Genomic DNA, 16280 nt, shown 5'->3' with positions numbered 1-16280 from the left:
AGCGCAGACACCATCCGGAGGAAACTCATTTCAGCCGCTTGTATTCACAATCTCGTTTTATGGGTTACTACCCACAGCTCATGACCATAGGTGAGGGTAGAAGCATAGATCGACTGATAAATTGAGAGCTTTGCCTTACGGCTCAGCTCCTTTTTCACCACGACAGGCCGATGCAGAGCCCGCATCACTGCGGGCACCACACCGATCCGCCTGTCGATCTCCCGCTCCATTCTTCCCTCTCTCGTGAACAAGACTCCGAGATACTTGAACTCCTCCACTTGGGGCAGGATCTCGCTCCCAACCCTGAGAGGCACTCCACCCTTTTCCGGCTGAGGACCATGGTCTCGGATTTGGAGGTGCTGATTTCCATTCCAGCCGCTTCACACTCGGCTGCGAACTGATCCAGAGAGAGCTGAAGATCATGGCCTGATGTAGCAAACAAGACAACATCTGCAAAAAGCAGTCACCCAATCCTGAGCCCACCAAACCAGACCCCCTGAACGCCCTGGCTGCGCCTAGAAATTCTGTCCATAAAAGTTATGGTTTGGTGACAAAGTGCAGCCCTGGCAGAGTCCAACTCTCACTGGAAACGGGTTCGACTTACTGCCGGCAATGCGAACCAAGCTCTGACACCGGTTGTACAGATAGATAGATAGATAGATAGATAGATAGATAGATAGATAGATAGATAGATAGATAGATAGATAGATAGATAGATAGATAGATAGATAGAGTGCATCTGGAAAGTATTCACAGCGCATCACTTTTTCCACATTTTGTTATGTTACGGCCTTATTCCAAAATGGATTAAATTCATTTTTTTCCTCAGAATTCTGCACACAACACCCCATAATGACAATGTGAAAAAAGTTTACTTGAGGTTTTTGCAAATTTATTAAAAATAAAAACACTGAGAAATCACATGTACATAAGTATTCACAGCCTGTGCTCAATACTTTGTTGATGCACCTTTGGCAGCAATTACAGCCTCAAGTCTTTTTGAATATGATGCCACACTCTTGGCACACCTATCCTTGGCCAGTTTCGCCCATTCCTCTTTGCAGCACCTCTCAAGCTCCATCAGGTTGGATGGGAAGCGTCAGTGCACAGCCATTTTAAGATCTCTCCAGAGATGTTCAATCGGATTCAAGTCTAGGCTCTGGCTGGGCCACTCAAGGACATTCACAGAGTTGTCCTGAAGCCACTCCTTTGATATCTTGGCTGTGTGCTTAGGGTCGTTGTCCTGCTGAAAGATGAACCGTCGCCCCAGTCTGAGGTCAAGAGCACTCTGGAGCAGGTTTTCATCCAGAATGTCTCTGTACATTGCTGCAGTCATCTTTCCCTTTATCCTGACTAGTCTCCCAGTCCCTGCTGCTGAAAAACATCCCCACAGTATGATGCTGCCACCACCATGCTTCACTGTAGGGATGGTGCCAGGTTTCCTCCAAACGTGACGCCTGGCATTCACACCAAAGAGTTCAATCTTTGTCTCATCAGACCAGAGAATTTTCTTTCTCATGGTCTGAGAGTCCTTCAGGTTCCTTTTGGCAAACTCCAGGCGGGCTGCCATGTGCCTTTTACTAAGGAGTGGCTTCCGTCTGGCCACTCTACCATACAGGTCTGATTGGTGGATTGCTGCAGAGATGGTTGTCCTTCTGGAAGGTTCTCCTCTCTCCACAGAGGACCTCTGGAGCTCTGACAGAGTGACCATTGGGTTCTTGGTCCCTCGCTCAGTTTAGATGGCCGGCCAGCTCTAGGAAGAGTCCTGGTGGTTTCGAACTTCTTCCACTTACAGATGATGGAGGCCACTGTGCTCATTGGGACCTTCAAAGCAGCAGAAATTTTTCTGTAACCTTCCCCAGATATGTGCCTCGAGACAATCCTGTCTCGGAGGTCTACAGACAATTCCTTTGACTTCATGCTTGGTTTGTGCTCTGACGTGAACTGTCAACTGTGGGACCTTATATAGACAGGTGTGTGCCTTTCCAAATCATGACCAGTCAACTGAATTTACCACAGGTGGATTCCAATTAAGCTGCAGAAACATCTCAAGGATGATCAGGGGAAACAGGATGCACCTGAGCTCAATTTTGAGCTTCATGGCAAAGGCTGTGAATACTTATGTACATGTGCTTTCTCAATTTTTTTATTTTTAATAAATTTGCAAAAACCTCAAGTAAACTTTTTTCACGTTGTCATTATGGGGTGTTGTGTGTAGAATTCTGAGGAAAAAAATTAATTTAATCCATTTTGGAATAAGGCTGTAACATAACAAAATGTGGAAAAAGTGATGCACTGTGAATACTTTCCAGATGCACTGTAGATAGATAGATAGATAGATAGATAGATAGATAGATAGATAGATAGATAGATAGATAGATAGATAGATAGATAGATAGATAGATAGATAGATAGATAGATAGATAGATAGATAGATACTTTATTAATCCCAAGGGGAAATTCACATACTCCAGCAGCACCTTACTGATACAAAAAACAATATTAAATTAAAGATTGATAATAATGCAAGTAAAAACAGACAATAACTTTGTATAATGTTAACGTTTTCCCCCCAGGGTGGAATTGAAGAGTCGCATAGTTTGGGGGAGGAACACTCCACTCAGTCTGTCAGTGGAGCAGGACAGCGACAGCAGTCTGTCGCTGAAGCTGCTCCTCTGTCTAGAGATGATACTGTTTAGTGGATACAGTGGATTTTCCATAATTGATAGGAACCTGCTGAGCGCCCGTCGCTCTGCCACAGATGTTAAACTGTCTAGCTCCATGCCAACAACAGAGCCTGCCTTCCTCACCAGTTTGTCCAGGCATGAGGCGCCGTTCTTCTTAATGCTGCCTCCCCAGCACACCACCGCGTAGAAGAGGGTGCTCGCCACAACCGTCTGATAGAACATCTGCAGCATCTTATTGCAGATGTTGAAGGATGCCAGCCTTCTAAGGAAGTATAACCGGCTCTGTCCTTTCTTACACAGAGCATCAGTATTGGCAGTCCAGTCTAATTTATCATCCAGCTGCACTCCCAGGTATTTATAGGTCTGCACCATCTGCACACAGTCACCTCTGATAATCATGGGGTCCATGAGGGGTCTGGGCCTCCTAAAATCCACCACCAGCTCCTTGGTTTTGCTGGTGTTCAGGTGTAGGTGGTTTGAGTCGCACCATTTAACAAAGTCATTAATTAGGTCCCTATACTCCTCCTCCTGCCCACTCCTGATGCAGCCCACGATAGAAGTGTCATCAGCAAACTTTTGCACGTGGCAGGACTCCGAGTTGTATTGGAAGTCCGATGTATATAGGCTGAACAGGACAGAGAAAGAGAAAAAGTACAGTCCCTTGTGGCACTCCTGTGTTGCTGACCACAATGTCAGACGTGCAGTTCCCAAGACGCACATACTGAGGTCTGTCTTTAAGATAATCCACGATCCATGCCACTAGGTATGAATCTACTCCCATCTCTGTCAGCTTGTCCCTAAGGAGCAGAGGTTGGATTGTGTTGAAGGCGCTAGAGAAGTCTAGAAACATAATTCTTACAACACCACTGCCTCTGTCCAAGTGGGAGAGGGATCGATGTAGCATATAGATGATGGCATCCTCCGCTCCCACCTTCTCCTGATATGCAAACTGCAGAGGGTCGAGGGCGTGTTGAACCTGTGGCCTCAGGTGGTGAAGCAGCAGCCCCTCCATGGTCTTCATCACATGTGATGTCAGAGCAACAGGCCGGAAGTCATTCAGCTCACTAGGACGTGATACCTTTGGGACTGGTGTGATGCAAGATGTTTTCCAAAGCCTCAGGACTCTCCCCTGTTCCAGGCTCAGGTTGAAGAGGCGCTGTAGAGGACCCCCCAGATCCGATGCACAGACCTTCAGCAGTTGTGGCGATACTCCATCTGGACCCGCTGCTTTGCTGGCACGAAGTCTCCTCAGCTCTCTGCTCACTTGTGCTGTTGTAATTATGGGTGGGGATGTCCTATGCTGGTATCAGCAGAAAGATGTGTGGAGGGTGCAGTACTCCGAGGTGAGAGTGAGAGTGGGTTAGGGTGGTCAAACCTATTAAAGAAGTTGTTCATTTGGTTTGCTCTCTTCACGTCTCTCTCGATGGTGGTACCCTGCTTCGAGCTGCAGCCAGTGATGATCTTCATCCATCCCACACTTCCTTCATGCTGTTATTCTGCAACTTCTGCTCCAGCTTTCTCCTGTACTGCTCCTTCGCCGCCCTGAGCTGGACTCGGAGTTCCTTCTGCACGCGCTTGAGCTCATGCTGATCACCGCCTTTAAAAGCCCTTTTCTTCTGGTTCAAAAGGCCCTTGATGTCACTTGTAATCCATGGCTTGTTGTTAGCATAGCAGCGTACAGTTCTTACTGGAACTACAATGTCCATACAGAAGTTGATGTAGTCAGTAGTGCAGTCAACAACTTCCTCAATGTTCTCACTATGTGATCCCTGCAGGATATCCCAGCCCTTATCAGGGGGTCCGGTACCCCATATTCTCGGAGCACTACCCACAGGATTCCCCGAGGGACACGGTCAAACACTTTTTCCAAGTCCACAAAACACATGTAGACTGGTTGGGCAAACTCCCATGCACCCTCCAGGACCCTGCCAAGGGTGTAGAGCTGGTCCACTGTTCTGTGACTAGGACGAAAACCACACTGTTCCTCCTGAGTCCGAGGTTTTTAGGTTCTTCATTTAAAATTCCTGATTGTTGGAACTTGTTGCACCAAACGGTAAAGAGATTGAAGTGTATCACAACACTTTCAATTTTAAATAACCTTTACCCTTTTTAAAGAAATACCATTGTGTTTAAACCAAATAACAGGGTTAAGCAGATTATTTATATTTAATTAACTGTCAAAGATGTCAAAGGTCACACTAGAAGCAGTATAAACATTCTCTATTTGTTATTTTAAACAACATGCAAATCTCTAAAGATTAGTGGTGTACCTGTTAACCTGCAAATAATTACAGTCTGCTGATTTCAGTCTTTAAGATGCAGTCATCCAATCAAAATTAATTTGTTGTTTTCATATTTTATTTTGCTATCCTGTATTTATATATATTTGGCAGTGCCTTTATTTGTGTGGAGCACTGTAGGAATTATATAACTTTTTAATTTGCTTTCTTATTCTTGAATGAGTGTAGTTTATTCACGGAATTGCATTAAGCCACATTTGCAATGAGCTGTGTTCTTCACCTACACACCCATGTTATGTAATGGAAGCACCCTTCACTTACCTTCCTTTTACTAACTAGTGTCATTTTTACTAGCCTAAGTTGAAGCAGGCATATCATAGGGACTTTGCTAAGTGACTACAATGTGCAGCCCTTATAATGGAGGGTTCACTGGACCCACAACTCCCATTTCTCTGAGCAGAAGCATTTCTAGTTACCTATTTAGCAGTGAGAGTAAAGTGGATAGCTCACAGAAAGCTGTTTCTAGACTTACTATCTTGTTTAATTAGGCCAGTTTATTGTTTTCATTTTCTGGTGTAAGGTAAAGTTATATCTAGGTAAAGGGTATCTAGTTTAGATCTAGGAGCCTAACATACAAAAAGCAGAAAGCAACTGGAGAATAATTCAGCCTAGGCAATACCTCCTGGATGATTGTAGATCCAAAAAAATGGACGGATACTGGTGATCATTAATGAAATAAATGTATGTTACAGGAACTTGGCACACATGTTTTTGAAAGAATAGCATTTCCATTTATTTTTACAAAATGGTAAAGTATCAAAAAAAAGTTCCAAGATCTGTTGTAATCATTTCTTGAAATGTTAAATTCTTTCACTCTGGTCTAGACCATCCTTTTGACATTTTTGGGTGGAAGGGCATCCCAAAATGGTCAAAAGATGCAAATTGCAGCATTTTCTGTAAAATTAAGTGTCAGCAGGATACAGCCATAAAAATCTAAATCGGTGCACACTATTTAGGTTTAGCTATGAACCATACACAAATATAACCACTCTAAACCAAACCATGCATTAAATGTCAAGTTTCCAACAACCAAACCATTTTACCTATAACCTTAACACACTGCATTGAAATTTTAAATACCAGACTTTATGCAGTATACTGTATGTATATATCTAATATATAAAGCTGAATGTGTGTTTGAATTTTTAGTTGTCTAGTAGTATATTCAAATCTAGGACCTTTAACCTGTCTCTGTCAAAATTTCCACATAGTTCCCATTTTATACAAGTGAGGAATATTGGCTATGTTTTATTCCCCAATTTGACCACACCTATGTTTTATTAGAGAAGTACCGCTAGCAGGCATATTTGGAGCTTGGCACTGGCATGCAAAGCTGCTCCATATGATTGGTTTAGCTAGTGAAATTTTGCTTTGGGGCCAAATTTTTCCCTCCAGATACTTTATTTCATGACCATACCTGCACTTTATTTCACCCTGGCAGCACAGGGTACCCCTGCTAGTTTGTTTCTGTCTGTCTGCCTCTCTCTATAAATATATATATATATATATATATATATATATATATATATATATATATATATATATATATATATATATATATAAAATGAATGGAAACATGTACTTCATTGCCCTGAAAATGTGGGCAAAAATAATACATTTAATCATGCAACACTAGGAAAGTACTGTATAACCAGCTCACATAAATACAAGCAAAACAGTTTATGACAAAAACAAGCAAGTATTAGTTAAAAATCTAGAAAATGTAAGTAAACATGTTAAAATTTCAAACCAATGATAGCTTTGACCTTCCTACCTGAACATCCCCAGAGTGGCTGATGTACTAGAAATTAATTAAAGAAAATAAGATTGCTGAAGGTTAACAAAAAATAAAACAAACCAAATATCCTTTGAAGATAATGCAGCTCCAGGATTCCAGAGCCACAAAAAAGCAGCAATGTCATCAAGATGTACAGAACAAAGTATAATGCTCAAAATACAGTATGTACAAAATTTAAATTGAAAAATGTTACTTATGTATACACTACAACGAGTAATTTTTTTGTTTGGAGGTGTATGCTTACAGCAAGGGCAAAACTGAAAGGAATTTTGTAACGAAAGCTAAGAAATGAAAATGAAATATACTGTCATTAAAGGAATAACCTGTTGTACTAGCAGATAAGAAAAAGTAGAAAATATGAGTTGTTATTTATTTTCTCCTTCTAATAGAATCATCTTGGTAAACCTTTGCAAAATTACTTTAAGGATGTCACGACTGACAAGAACCTTCCATGTAAGCCCTCTTGCACAAATTTAAAAATAAAGTGTAGCTACCATTTAGGTCTTCCATGTGAGATAAAAAGAAGACTGAGCAAGTCATTGTAGAGGTTGGTACCAAAGACAAGAATAGCAATCACTAGAACTAAAATAGTTACAACACGCTTGAAGCTGAACAACAAACCAAATCAAAACCTGACTCCACAAGTAAATGTATTAGATGTATATGCACAAGTATTTTAAGTAATTTTCTCTAAAGTTTAGAGAGTGTTTGATGTGCTCAGCTATTTTTAAATTGTGACCATGATTATGTATCACATAGCAGAGGTGTCACAGGTTTTCTACCTTCCAGGAGTTCTAATGAACTTTAAAAATGGCAGTACCTAAGAAACCAGCATCCACAAATTGGCAGTGCTCATGAAAAACAAACACTTAAAATGGTGACAAATGAGATCACCAAAGCAATAAACATATGAACAATAATGTGCAATAACAATATACTGTACAAACATAAATAACATTTTATGTTTTTTTCAATTGGAAGTGAAAGAGTTGCATGTTACTTCTGTTAACATAATCACCAGTCAGTCATTATGTTCCAGACACCAAGTGAGGTTGAGGCAGCATGGGCAAAAACTAGCTGTTTGCCTAAGGTGGGATTGTCAATTATAATCACCCAAAAATATTATATTTTATTTTAAATTGTTTTTGACAATTGTTTTGATGGGTAATCTGTAACCAGCTACTTCACAGTAAGGATACTGTCATTTTATAAGGAAGTTTAGGTGTGAGGAAAGTACAGCTAAAATTGGCTTTCCTTGATTTTAAGACACTCCAAGAAAAGTACTATAGGATTGTGCTATAAATGGAAATGAAAATAAGTTTCAAATGTATAAACATTATTCCATTAATCAAGTTCCTAAAACCTGCTTCTCCAGGACAAGGTCAGGGGGCAGCTGAGATTCTGCAGGCTCAAAGCTTTTCTGAATATAATATCCATGAATTTTAAAATAAAAAGTTAAATTCTGGTCAGACAGATAGTTATGGAAGCAAAAAAAAAAAAGTGTGGAATTATACAATTATCACTACGTACAAATCACTGAGTACTTAGGCCTTTTGGGCAACTGATATACAGTACATAGTATGATTCCTTCAAATTTTCATTCATACGTATATTCAACAGAACACTTTATTTGTTACAAAAGGCTTATATTATACTCTGTCAGACTATACAAAAGAAAGAACTTAATTACTTCAGTATAAATAATCAGTACATCAGCAATACTAGGATTTTAAGGCTTCTTCTCTAATTGCAGACTTCATACCTATTTCACACCTTTTACTTTGTTTTGTTCATCTGTCCTGGCTTTCTTCAGTCCTTCCCCTCCTATGTATGTTCCCTACTCTCTCAGTTACACCCCTGATGAAGTCTATACAGCCAAAATGTTGTGTTTCTTACCATCTTTCCTTTTCAATGTGGAAATAAATAACCTTTAACCTTTTTTTAAATGAACTACATGCATATATCTACATATATTTAAATTGTATATATTGTATACTGTATACAGTATAATGAAAAGTGGAGATGGAGGAGACTAAACAGAGCACATTAATTAAATAAGAAACAAAGAAACACAGAAAAATGTCATTTGTAGGCCCATGGTTCAGCGTCACCCCAGATCTCTGTTCTATGTAATATCAAGTAATGTAAGTCAACTGTAAATCCTGTTTCTCCTTCTCCTTTCAAGACTACAAATACTCAATTGCCCCCTTAAAATCAAAGGCATTCCATTACACAATTCTGTACTTCATGAGGACTTCTCAAAGAATGTATTTCAAATATTATAAGTAAAGTAAAGGCATTTAGGATACAATACCTGTTACACTGAGAAAATAAATGTAACCATGTCAATGAAACATAAATGAATACTTAAAGTTATTGAACTGCAAAAGCACATTTGTCAGACACCAGAAGTGTCTTTGTTATATAATGAATGTGTTAAAATTTACAAGTGTGTTTTACAATAAATTATAATTTACCTGGTGTTAAATTTAAGCAGCTGTGTTAATCATTCCCATAACATATGGGCAATCCCAGACTGCATATTGTTAATTAACTGTAATAAAAGTTCATAAATATCTGTCATGTAATTGAAAAAAATAGTGTTCTCCAAGGCATTGTAAAAACGACTCCCAAACACCTATTATTTATTGATCAGGGCAACAACATAATTCTATAGTCATGCAGGGCAGTTTGCTCATAATTCACATTATATGCAACTATGCAGAATAAACCAACATCATGATCTCAGCCTGCTACAGTCGAAACAATTATGTAAACACCAAAGATATTCTTTCAGAAATAAATTACTGCCATCATCAGAGATTATCATATTCCTTGGAGCATCTGCAGAACTTTAAGTCACTTATTTTTTAACAAGAAAAATATTCTGAATATCAATAAATGATGAAGTTGACCTAAATATATAAAACAGTGCATTAAAAAAAAACTAAATTTACATATTTGCTGTTTATGCAATTAATGCCAAAAAATTAAAATTTACCTCTGCTCTTCACAGATTCTTTGAGGGCAGTCCTGATAGAAGGATTTATATTTTCTGAAATTAATCTTCCCTCCAGACCTGGGAACAGTGACCTTGTGGGCAAACACAAGTTCAGATTTAATATATAAATTCCACACATGTCAGTAAACTATTTTAGGGGTGAAAAAAAGGAACTCAGCGTCTGTGTATGTTGGGTATGTGCCGGTTATGCACTGACTGTGTACTAATGTAGAGTATGAACTTTCATGCTGATGTAAAAATGAAATATGCATTTTGATGGCCATAGTCTACAGAACAGCCGAATTTACATGCAATCTCTTTAAAGTTATATTCTTTGCATACTGTCTTTCACTTCAAATTTATTAAAATTAAAAACAATATATTGCTGTGAATGAAATGCCCAACCATCTTCAGTTTTAAAATCTTTAATTAATGTACCTTTTCAAATATTACTGATAAAATTATTTTATCACTGACATCACAGCAACTGATTTATCCGTTTTTCTACAATTTTAAATGAACTTTACAAAAGTAAGTAAAACATTCTCTTTAACATTTACTGAGATTTACAAATGTTGAGTAAAAGTCAGCTAGATGGAAAATGGAGATTGATGAGACATGCAAGTTTTAGCTGTAAAAATGAACTGGGTCAGTTTTGGAGACTCAGCAGCATTGCTTAAATTTCATGATTCAGTGACTTGACAAGTTCAGACATGGTAGAATAAAAGATTGAACTTACAGTATATTTCAAGCATAGGGTTTAGGTATCTTATCATACTCACAATGGGAGCAATGACCTTGTTGAAAATTAATTATTTTTACAACTGTCAGAAATTGCCTAAATATGTGTACACTCCATACCTCATAGCCTATGTTGTAATAAGCTATGTTATTATACACTGTGAGGAATATTAAACTGTCTTACTTGAAAATTTACCTTGGAAATTCATCTGTAGCTATGTATACTGCATCTTTTTCAGCTGATGAAGAAGAAAAGGATGTAAATGTGCCATTCTGTAAGGGAAGCAGCTCCAGCCCAATAAGCTCACTGTAATTTTCATCAGAGAGGACATATTCCAATAACTGTAGTTTTTCTTGTGATGTCCCTTTGTGCTTGACCTTCCTTAATACCTGTCGTACCAATGCAGGAGTAACTTTTTTTACTAACTTGGAATCTGATGTGTAATGGTCCAAGGCAGTAGCTACATTGGCAGGTACTTTGGCAACCTGCATTCCTGAGGTTTGGAGGTAGTTTATGACAGTCTCTGTGTAGTGAATGCTGTCATCCAGTTCACAGAAATGAACAGCACCTATTTTAAGCCACCGCTCACCAAATGAGTAGATAATTGCATGTTGGAAGAGTTCCTGATAGAGACGCTCAAGAACTGGTTTCCAGCGAGCCCGAACCTGGTTTAGATCTGGCCAGGTCATATATATGCCTACAGCAGACAGACCAAAGTCCTGGTCCTTTTCTGTCTGGATCCTTTTGATGGCTTCCAAAAGAAGAGTGGAGTATGCTCTTGGGACAACATTTATAATAAGGAGCTCATTCCACAATGCTGCGGGATCTCTCCACTGGTCAACTTCTCTCCATTTGATGCTTCTCCGGTTGTCAGTCAATCCAAAAAATCCACTCACATGAACAGGAAGACCAGTCATACTTTCTTCTCCAGGGGGCAGAGGAAGAAAGCAAAATGCTCTCCCTGAGAATCCACACACGGCTCCTTTTTCCTCATCCATAAATGTTAAAGGCATTGCTAGTCCAATAACAGGAATAAATTTCAAGTCATCTGCTAAACAGTCCAACTCATTGCATATGCCGCGACCACCTATGCTATTGCAGACAAGCCAAGAGGCTTTCTGTGTCTCCTTGGCTGTTTCATCTTCAGTCACTATATTAACTTGATATATTGCACATGTTATTTTGTTGCATTGAACACCATTATTGTACTGGTCTATAGCCAAGCCTAAAGTCTTTAAAGAGTCTGGTCGTTCAAGTTTTAGTTCTTGATTCTCCCCAGCAGTTACCCTGAACAACATCCTTTCAGTGCCATCTGATTCCCTCACATGCAAAGATACCACCTGTACATTCTTTAGAAAAAGGAGCACAGTGTCTGCATCTACTTTAAAAGACTCAAACAGCTCGAGTACCTTCTCTTTATTATAAATGTTGCTGCTCAGCTGAGAAGGTTTGATTCGAAGTGGAAACCTGAATAAAGTGCCAGGAAAAATTCCATCTTTGATCATTTTCTCTGAAATTCCAAAGATGCCAACATAAGGAGCAAACTGGTCTACATGTTCAGTTATTTCTTTAATATCTGTTTTTAAATTCCAACACTGTCCCGATTCATGAGGCCCAAAAAGCACTTGATGAGGATCTAAAATTCCAATCTGATCACCGCTGAAAATGCTTGGAACATCTAAATACATAGAGAATAAAAGCAGTTTAATAAGATCTTAAATACGTTTTTTTGTTACAACTATCAGGCAATGATTTCATTCAAATATTAATAATTTAATAATTATTTTGTAAGAAAGAAGTATTTTTTTACCCGTCAAGTGGTAAACAGAGTTAAATCCAATTCCAAATCTACCAACTTTAAGTGGATCTTCTCTTTTTCTGCTTCTTGCAATTTCCTGAATGCCATTCCAGTCTTCCATAGTGAAAATTGCATTATTATAGGCATACAAAGCTGGTCCTTAAATAACAAAACCAGAGGAAAGTCATTCTTCCACAAAATATATGTGCAGTAAAAAATGAAAACAGAAGCATGAACTTGGTGTACATAGTTTGGAAAAGAATTACAAAGCATAATAATAAACATTATTACAGTATAATATTCACCTACAAATGCTTCAATGCCTTTCTAGGGGGATGTAGGCATTTCTCTTTAAAACTAGCAAAGCTGCCTGTTGGACAATGAAGAATTATTTAACAGAACAGCAAAATCTTGTAGGACAAAGTGGAAATTGCCCATTCTGCTAGGCTTTACTGGCACACTAGGCGTGTGAAGAACAATTGATTTAATAGGGATGCAGGCACCCAGCTGTGTCTTTCTCCACTTGCATGTGACTGAACCCCAGCTTATACCAGGATGTTCCTGAACATAATCTAATAACAAAGGTGCAAATCTGAGTTAAACTGATAACTTTCCAGAGGCCCCTCTGCAGATCTCTTTAGCCAAAAGTCATAAAATGGACTCAAGCAAGAACAAAGAGCTATAATTCAAGAGATGACAACTAGGATAGACAGAATAACTCACCTATTAGAACACACTGATTTTGTAACTGGAAGTGGCTGTAATCCAATCAGGAAAAGGTTTAAATTTCCTTTAAAATCACATTCACCTCATCTCTCAAAAGGAGAAGAAAAGAAAGGCAGAGAATGGAACTTTAAAAGAACTTCAGACATTCTCTCGGTTAGAGGGAACTCTCCAAAATGACTGAAAACCTGTGAAACCTGCTCTCTGAATTTAAAAGCTATGAGCCGCTCTTAATTGGATAGCGGAAGCCGAGAGAACTAAGACAGCTAAGATCCAGTCTGCCAAGCTAAGCAGTGAATCCTGTTTGCTAAGAAGCAGCCATTACCTCCAGAAGTTAACTTCAGCATCTAAAGTCTTGTGCCAGAAAGACTGATGCTTTTCTCCATGAAGTCCACTAATGAATCAGCAGCATATCACGTACAAGAATCCTCCGCTTGAACCCAGACTAACAACAAAGCAAGAGCTCCACACAACATTAGACATCATGTTTAAAGACTTGACATCCTAAAACTATTTAGATGTGCTAAGAACAAGTAAACTGCTAGCCTATATGTTATATGTTTGTCTGTCTAGCCTGTCTGCATACAGTGTTATATGCCAATACATTTATGCATTTACAGTATCATACATCTATAATCCTTGTTTTTATTAATAAATTGTATGATTCTGTTCCTTAAAACAAGTGTGCCTCAGTTACTTTGATATAAATCTAAAGGCCGGACAGCCCCTCCTACAACAGAGAAAAGTAAGGTAAATAAAGTAGAAGCCTTGCAAATTATTTGAGTAGTTATCAGTATTGCCAAAGGGAAAACTTATAATTAATTAACCAACTTAAAATTAACTCACTTCTGACATTTAAATTGACTGTCCCTGGGTGGGCAAGTTCTTTTTCAAATTCTACAATGTGAAGCATAATATTTAAATTTTTTCCGGCACACACCATAAGGTGATATGTCTTAGGCAGCAATGTACATTTTTTTGGTTGTTTTTTACTTTCCATAGTTTTACCATATTAATGCTTATGTTCAATTTACAAAACTCAATGATTTTTTACTTAAATCAAAGAACACTAAACAGTCTCTACTTCTAACAGTAAAGAATTTATCTGTTTTTCATTCTTCATTACTCATTACAAATTCCACACTGAGTTTCCTGTAACTGCAACATTAATCAGTGCATTCTCATTATTACCTCTTAATTCGGTTATGTGTCATAAACTGTGTTTTCAGTAAAAGAGCAAAGTCTGGAACGCAATATCCCTTCAATAAGAAATGTATTCTGAGTACAGTTATTGGATGATGACTTTTAAAAAGCAGCTATTTCAATACTGTGGTATAATTTTAATCACAGAAGTTTTAGCTGGCACATTGAACAATAACCAATCAAAATTCTGTACTTAGACAACAGATACAGAATAATAAAATTAAAAAAAAAAAAAAATAACAAGGACACACGAGTTTTGAATTATACTGATGAGTTGAGAAACTGTCATCAAGAATTTAGTGATAGATAGATAGATAGATAGATAGATAGATAGATAGATAGATAGATAGATAGATAGATAGATAGATAGATAGATAGATAGATAGATAGATAGATAGATAGATAGATAGATACTTTATTAATCCCAAGGGAAAATTCACACACTCCAGCAGCAGCATACTGATACAAAAAACAATATTAAATTAAAGATTGATAACAATGCAGGAAAAAACAGAAAATAACTTTGTATAATGTTAACGTTTACCCCCCCGGGTGGAACTGAAGAGTCGTATAGTTTGGGGGAGGAACGATCTTCTCAGTCTGTCAGTGGAGCAGGACAGTGACAGCAGTCTGTCGCTGAAGCTGCTCCTCTGTCTGGAGATGACACTGTTTAGTGGATGCAGTGGATTCTCCATAATTGATAGGAGCCTGCTGAGCGCCCGTCGCTCTGCCACAGATGTCAAGCTGTCCAGCTCCATGCCAACAATAGAGCCTGCCTTGCTCACCAGTTTGTCCAGGCGTGAGGCGTCTTTCTTCTTAATGCTGCCTCCCCAGCACACCACCGCGTAGAAGAGGGCGCTCGCCACAACCGTCTGATAGAACATCTGCAGCATCTTATTGCAGATGTTGAAGGACGCCAGCCTTCTAAGGAAGTATAACCGGCTCTGTCCTTTCTTACACAGAGCATCAGTATTGGCAGTCCGGTCTAATTTATCATCCAGCTGCACTCCCAGGTATTTATAGGTCTGCACCATCTGCACACAGTCACCTTGATGATCACGGGGTCCATGAGGGGTCTGGGCTTCCTAAAATCCACCACCAGCTCCTTGGTTTTGCTGGTGTTCAGGTGTAGGTGGTTTGAGTCTCTCCATTTGACAAAGTCCTTGATTACAGGTGCTGTATGGTTCACACATGTCTATGTATTATACAATTAACTTCTGTAACTTTCACTTATTTCCAAAATGTTTGTGTAATATATCGTTCCCCAAACCATTAGCTTACTTACCCTGATACTGTTCCATGTCTGCTGACCAAAGAGACTCTCTTCCATATTCTCGTTCATCGTACATAAACTTAACTTCAGTAGCTCCTGCATCTTCTGCATTCTGAATTAGCTCCTGCCATGGAAATATTTACATTTATGAATGTGTTACACTTGTATTTTTCCAAATATAGCAAACTTGTTCAATAAATTCACAACAGATATTGAATATGCACATCTAAGATTGCATTAAAACTAAAAGAATATATGCTCACCTTCAATCTACTTCATTGCACCAGTACAAGGAAAATAATTTGAGTCTATCCTTACAGTAGTTAATGTTTTATTTTGTTTTGTCTTATACCATCAATTAATCCATTTTCTAACACACTTACTCATTAAAGGGGTGTAGGGATGTCAGTGCACTAAAAAAGTGAGCACAGTGAAAAATGCACATAGCAAAAAATGCACACCATTTTTAGACTTTGTGACAGATTGTACTGTACATGGTGCTGTTAGTTGTACAATAAGGGTACCCTTTTAATTATGTAGTTTTGTGATGCATATCCATTTGTATATAGTGTTTCTCTCCATGTTATATATTTTCTTTTGCCACATTTTATTTCTCAAATATAATTTTTTAAAGGGATACTTCCAGTAAATAAAAAAACAATTCACAAGAGGGATATATATGACAATTTAAATGAGATTTATATTTGTCCTGTATATATAATTACCATTAGGGGGATTACTAGCAATGCATATTT

At 38.4% G+C, this 16280-nt stretch overlaps 1 protein-coding gene across 1 annotated transcript in view; it reads right to left on the bottom strand.

Annotated features, from left to right (window-relative positions):
* The window catches only part of sacs (sacsin molecular chaperone), a 104737-nt gene that overhangs the window by 30132 nt on the left and 58325 nt on the right, over positions 1 to 16280 (bottom strand). The window contains exons 5-8 of the mRNA XM_051927316.1: positions 15538 to 15649; positions 12339 to 12485; positions 10724 to 12206; positions 9787 to 9878 (exon numbers count right to left, since the gene is read on the bottom strand). Of these exons, the coding sequence (XP_051783276.1) occupies positions 9787 to 9878; positions 10724 to 12206; positions 12339 to 12485; positions 15538 to 15649 (1834 nt within the window). The remainder of the gene's footprint in view (positions 1 to 9786; positions 9879 to 10723; positions 12207 to 12338; positions 12486 to 15537; positions 15650 to 16280) is intronic.

Source organism: Erpetoichthys calabaricus, chromosome 4 (genome assembly GCF_900747795.2).
Source record: "Erpetoichthys calabaricus chromosome 4, fErpCal1.3, whole genome shotgun sequence".
Classification (NCBI taxonomy): Eukaryota; Metazoa; Chordata; class Cladistia; order Polypteriformes; family Polypteridae; genus Erpetoichthys; species Erpetoichthys calabaricus.
This window is presented reverse-complemented; position numbering and strand designations above follow the sequence as displayed.